This window comes from Zophobas morio, unplaced genomic scaffold (assembly GCF_036711695.1).
Source record: "Zophobas morio isolate AGI-343-1 ecotype UQ-CSIRO unplaced genomic scaffold, CSIRO_AGI_Zmor_V1 ptg000007l, whole genome shotgun sequence".
Classification (NCBI taxonomy): domain Eukaryota; kingdom Metazoa; phylum Arthropoda; class Insecta; order Coleoptera; family Tenebrionidae; genus Zophobas; species Zophobas morio.
The window spans coordinates 8,261,520-8,267,640 of NW_026972112.1; the positions used below are offsets into that span (position 1 = coordinate 8,261,520).

A 6,121-nucleotide genomic window follows, 5' to 3' on the forward strand; every position below is an offset into this window, starting at 1 on the left:
GTGTGAAGATGCATTTTTACGAAATTTTTACCACAGTAGTATTCATTCACATTCTGCTTCATGTGACTTCAGGCGAAGGCAACTACTTTCTAAAAGCTGCGAAAAACGTGCCCCGAATCGGCAGAAGTAACTCCAACAAAAACACAAACATTGACGAAATGGGAAAATTTTTCATGAAGGCGTCTAAATCCGTACCGCGAATTGGACGTCGGAATGAGGTAACTATAATTTTTTGGACATTTTCAACATGATAAAATAATTTGTCTTGTAGAACTTCGAATACGGTCAGGGTGTTGAAAAAAGAGACCAGGGTATGTAGTTTGTGGGTTTTTCGTTTTCGTTACATTTTTCAGTTGCAGGGGCGATTTGGTCGGATATCGCTGATCGTTTCGAATACGAACCTGAACTATTGACTTCGCCCGAAATTTTGGAACAGCTGGAAATGGGAGACGATCCTTCGGCCTACGACTGGGACCACGCACGCGCTAAACGAGATAGTTACAGAAAACATCAAAAATTCCAATATTCGATGTAATGCAGCACAATTATTTGGTGTTATTGGTAAAAATGCTTATATATGTTAATGATGTATTTAACGACTTGAAGCTACAATAAACTTTTTTTGAAAAGTGCGTCGACGTTTTTATTTTTAACTAATGTAAAATTTCCCAAAAAGAATGAAAGAGGTTCAGAATCTTTAGAGATTTTCAGTTACAGGTTACAGAATGTAGGTGCTGACACTTCATATGGTCAGTGTTATTAAAACTACTTTCAAATAACTACTTTTTGTCAAACTACATTTCGAACTACGTAGTTAGAGTACTTTTCTTACTTTGTGTGTAAGGTAAAGTAAGTATGTATAAATAAAAACAGTAGGTAAGTACTTAGCTAAAATATACATTGGTATATTAATAAAAATACAGATAAAATATTAAATATAATAACTTCACTAACATTAAAATATCTTATATGTATTAATTACATCTCTTTGTTATGTTTTAAAAATAACAATGACTCGAAATTTCGTCATCTAATTTATTCCTTGATGGCGTCAGGAATTTGCCACGGGAACTAAAAATCCTCTCAACAGGCATTGATGATGGAAGTAAAATATTTATATTTCCTAAATATTTTTTCTGCCGCGCACCGTTTTCAATTTTCTAATAGAGCTATTAAAGCACCCAAATGACGTCGAAGCGGTTCGGTTCTGAAATAGATCTGATGTAATTTAGATCTGTAAGATTGGTAGTCATGACGAGAAATGTCAGGTGAATGTCAGTGGCAAATGTGAAATTAAAATTTCCCGTATTTCGGGAGGCGTAAAGACTTCACTAACTTCATTTTAACCAATTTTAAGTTACAAAAACTCGAATTGATTCGAATTACAGTTGTTGTGAAAATTTGAACTTCAAATATTTCGTAGTTCGTGTCAGACCAACCCATCACCAATCACGACAAAATTCCCCAGATTTAAAAAAACGCAAATTTCGATTAAATTTTGCTAAAAAACATGCGCGGTAGAAAAAATAACATAAATAACTCGTTCATAAGACCATTGTGGCACTCATCCTTTATATAACTCGCGGCTTCGCCGCTCGTTCTATAAACTTGGATTCGTACCTTAGTATTTGCCTTATGAAACTCGTTCTTTAATATACTATTAAAATATTTGCAATTTTTTTTAACATCACAACGTCTTTGTTAAATGATTGGAAATATTCTAATACAGGGCTTTTATAAATGATTCTAAGGGCGTAGTTGGCCATGAATTTCAAAAATCCCGCTTCGCTGAAATTACGCCCGTGATTATGCCTCATTTTGACAGTTCTCACTTGTCACATTAATGTCTAATGTCATTTGTAACCAGATCTCCGTACAGTTAAATCTGAGAGGCGGCACGTTTACATGACCTACTACGACCCCATGTACAATAAATACTAGGTATGATATTGCGCACGTACGGAGTGGGGGGATGACGTCACTCGGTGAGTAAACGCAGGCATTTCGCGCGTATTCTGCGACGTTTTTCTGTCCTACACGTATTTTTTAAAAGGTTTAGTGGCTACATGTTGTTTTAATAATTTTATAAAGTCACAACGATGCGTTGTGGCGTTTTTGGGTGTAATAGCGATAAACAATCAAGACATTTTCAAAAAGACATACAATTTTATTCGTTTCCAAGGGTATGGGTTATTTCTTGTTGTGGTTCGGACTCTTTTATAGTAAAAAATGCAAGAGTGTGTTCACAACATTTTAGTGAAGACGATTTCGGATGAAATTTGCAACACGAACTTCTGAATTATCTTCCTAAAAAAGGAAAAGAAACTAAAGTCTGGAGATCAGCCAAGTTAGTTAAAGAAATTTGTCCTAGGGATGAAATCGCGAAATTAAATAGGTTATTTTACTTGAATATTGATATAAATCAAACAAATTCAATAAAAAAAAAATGTTCACAAAGAACATCTTATATGTAGTACTCTTTTTTTAGCAATTATTTTATATTTTCATTTATTTTATAGCACTGAAACCAATGACGCAAGTGCTGCTTTGGAAGATAAAACAGAATCTGCAAGTAAATCTGTTGGGTATATTGAACATTTATTGTATTTACTCAAGGAAATTGATTTTTTTTTGAAGAATTACTTTTATATTTGCACGGTTTTTTTTGCACGATGTATATTTCTTTCTTAAGGGAAACGATTATTTCAAGACGTATATCCAATATTTAATTATGTTTTTTTTACGTAGTACAAATACAGATCAAGATATACAGAGAGAAGACCTAGAAGCAAAAATTGCTTATCTTAAAAAACAAAACGACGAACTTGCAAAAAAAAATCAAGCTATGAAAACGATTTTCACTCCAAGAAAAATCATCGAAAAATTGTTAATTAACATGTAGATTACAGTTCAATAGTGCATTGTATTTATTTTTAGTGGTTATTTTTTCTTGTACTCAGTTTTTGAAAGTTTGGAACAGAATATCTAAAGTAGATTTCTATTAATTTCGGAGGCTTTCACGGTCGGAATCAATACATGATCGTTTTCCGGGTTGGAACCGTAAGCCCAAAAACTCAATTTACACGGTTCCAACCTGGTAAACCATCATGTATAGATTTCTATTTAAGATAATTATGTTCACGTTAAATGTGCATAATTACCATAACAACAAATCTGTTCATGATTGATAATAATCAAATAAAAACCTAAAAAAGCAAAAAATGGATAATTCTGAAGATAACCTGTGCACTACTAACGAGAAAAATATCACTTTTTTTCTAATTATCTCCAAATTAAAGCCGGACTTTTCTATTGAGTACACAAAAAATAATATTAAACGCGAAATTTTAATTTGTTGCAAACAATAGAAATACGTATCAAACTCCGTTAAATTCGTTTTTACAATTTAATTCAGGTAATTCACCTAAAATTTAGCTTTCAGGTTGTTTACTGCAGCATTATAATTATTATATTATAATATAGAGATTGTACAACACATTTTTTAAATACATAACGAATTACAACAATAAAAATCAGAAATATTAGCCATTCTTCGTGCTTTTATGTTGAAATTTCAATAGTTCTACTCACCGAGTGACGTCACTGCGCGAACTGTGGTTTCATTTTGAGCCGCACGAGTATCATACCTAGAGAATTACTATATCATGCACGACCCTATAATCATTTATAGAAACCCGGTACTTCTATTGATGTTAGATATTTCAACATTTTTTAACGACATAAAGTCAAAAAATGTTCCACATTTAAATAATGGAGATTTTGGATCATTTTCGCATTTAACTTCAACATTATTATACAATTTGTACAATTCCTCTAAAAATAAATCTTTGATGATCTGATATTTATCAGATTCTTGATTTTTATCAATCCAATTTGTCTTAAAGACTGCTAACGAGACAGTTGTATAAATTAAAGGCCTGCTCAAGATATTTTTAAAATCAAGTATGTGTTGAAACCGTGAATGAATATTTTCTACTATAGTATTCCTCAGTGGGCCACAAAAACGTAGATCTTTAGATTTGTTTTCTCTATATAGAATTTGTAAAATACTAGGGAGAACGTAACCTGAATAACATCGATTTTCACCTTATAATACACAGAATTGAACAAAGAATTCCATCTTGACAAGGGACAGTTAATTTTCTGTAACATAATTTTTACACGAAATAAACCCATTCGCCGCCCCGGTACGACGCCTATGGTTCGTTGAGCGCTGTTTTCGTATGTACGGCAATGATCACTCATCATTGATGACACCGGCCGGCGATTGCCAAAGAAAAGCCTGGGAGCGGAAGTCGCGATGTGCAACCCGGAAAAATCTCGAAGCGTCGTTCTCGATCCAGCGAGAGTGACATACAGGTTTAAATGGAAGCCACCGTCTGGAACGAGCATTATTCAATCAATCGAGAGTACATTCAAGTTTGCTCCGGAATTATTTTGTGCATAATCGCTGTGTAATAATCAGTCGTGTAATTCGAGTTATTAAAAAATAAATTGTTGAGTTTAACCCACGCCGATTTTAATTCACCCATCATCGTAACAATATATTTTCGATCTACTGCTAGCATTCCAAATCGCAGAAACACTCTGATAATTTTTTTTAAGATTTGCTAGAGGTATTAGATACGATTTTTTGTGCATCAACTGTTGCTATTAAATTTAACGTGTGTGAGCAATATTGTTTAGGTAAATCCAAATCGTCATCACTTAGAGAGCGGATTTTATGAAATTTGCATATCCGTTATTTTTTGCATATAAGTCTTGATATTTAATATGTGAACGAATCATGCTAATTAAAAAAGAATACAGCTATAAAAAATTGCATATTTGCATATTTTTGCCTTCTGCTGCATATTTCGCCTAACAGGTGCATATTTTGCATTTTTATCAATTTTTGTGCTAATTTGAAAAAAAAATTATTGTCATTCTATCGGCATTTGTCTAGAAAGACGAAATTTCATGAATCTTTCTATTGCAAATATTGTCCTGAGCTTCAAATAACTAGGAAAGTTTTGGGTTTTATGATACTTTTGAGGTAAAATCGGGCACTAATTACTCTTGGAAATACCATTCCCAATATTTTTGTTCGTGTATTAATGGTATGTTTTATAGTGGTCGAAGGGACCTTATCATATTATTTTTCATCGTGAGTTTGCATTGAAAGCATTTAAAGCGATCCAGGTGTGTCAAAATGTCAAAGATAACTCAAATTAATTTATGGATTAAACCTTTTCCTGAACTTATTCTTCAAGAAGAAACTGTGTTTTTCGCGCCTGCTCTAAACTGGTATAAGTATTTTTACATTTGTGGACGCAGTACGCAGTTTTTCTATTAACAAATACATACTTTAGAATCACCCGAAAAATTTTTTGTTAGTATATTTCGAAAAATATTTAAAAATAAATTGTTATCAAAATAGTAATTAAATAGTCGATTACTACCATTTTTTAATGTGTTCTGTTTATATTTATTTTTTAATATAAGAATATTATCCTTAAAAATGTGATTTATGTGTTAATGAGATGTAATTAAACACTTTGCAATGTGATTTATGTATTTTTTGTAATAAAATGTAAGCTCGGGAAACCTGTTTTTGTAATTTGTAAATAAATTTAGTTCGGTTATTACGCTTTTTTTTTAATTTTTGGAGCATATGCAACTGCATATCTCTGCATATATTAAGAAAGTTACTGCATATTTGCATAAATTTGATGCATATCATATGATCATATTTCCCAAAATTTTGCTGCATATTTTCCGCTCTCTAGTCATCACTATTTAATAAAGTGAAATTCAAGTCATGAACTTGAACGTCATCTTTTTCTGTTTCGTTTCCTACTTTTATTTGAGATGAGCTAGACTCATTTTCATTTGTATTTTCGTTTGAAAAATTTTTAAATGCTTTACAAAAATTTTGGGTACAGTTAATTTTATTAATATCGCTTATAAATTCTTGGTGTATGCTGTGCAGAATATTACCAATTCAGTCGTGAGTGTGAGAATATTTAATTTTCCTACAAGCCAAAACAAGATTTCCTTTTAAGAGATTCGGTATCAATAGAAGTTCTTATTGTTTTATGACCAAATATGTGCATGAAAT

General features: G+C 32.0%; 1 protein-coding gene across 1 annotated transcript in view; it reads left to right on the forward strand.

Annotated features, from left to right (window-relative positions):
* The window catches only part of LOC135124412 (uncharacterized), a 199,123-nt gene extending 198,523 nt beyond the window's left edge, over positions 1-600 (forward strand). Inside the window, exons 2-4 of the mRNA XM_064049460.1 lie at positions 73-218; positions 272-311; positions 360-600. Of these exons, the coding sequence (XP_063905530.1) occupies positions 159-218; positions 272-311; positions 360-535 (276 nt within the window). The 5' untranslated portion in view covers positions 73-158 and the 3' untranslated portion in view covers positions 536-600. The remainder of the gene's footprint in view (positions 1-72; positions 219-271; positions 312-359) is intronic.
* Positions 601-6,121: the final 5,521 nt, after the last annotated feature.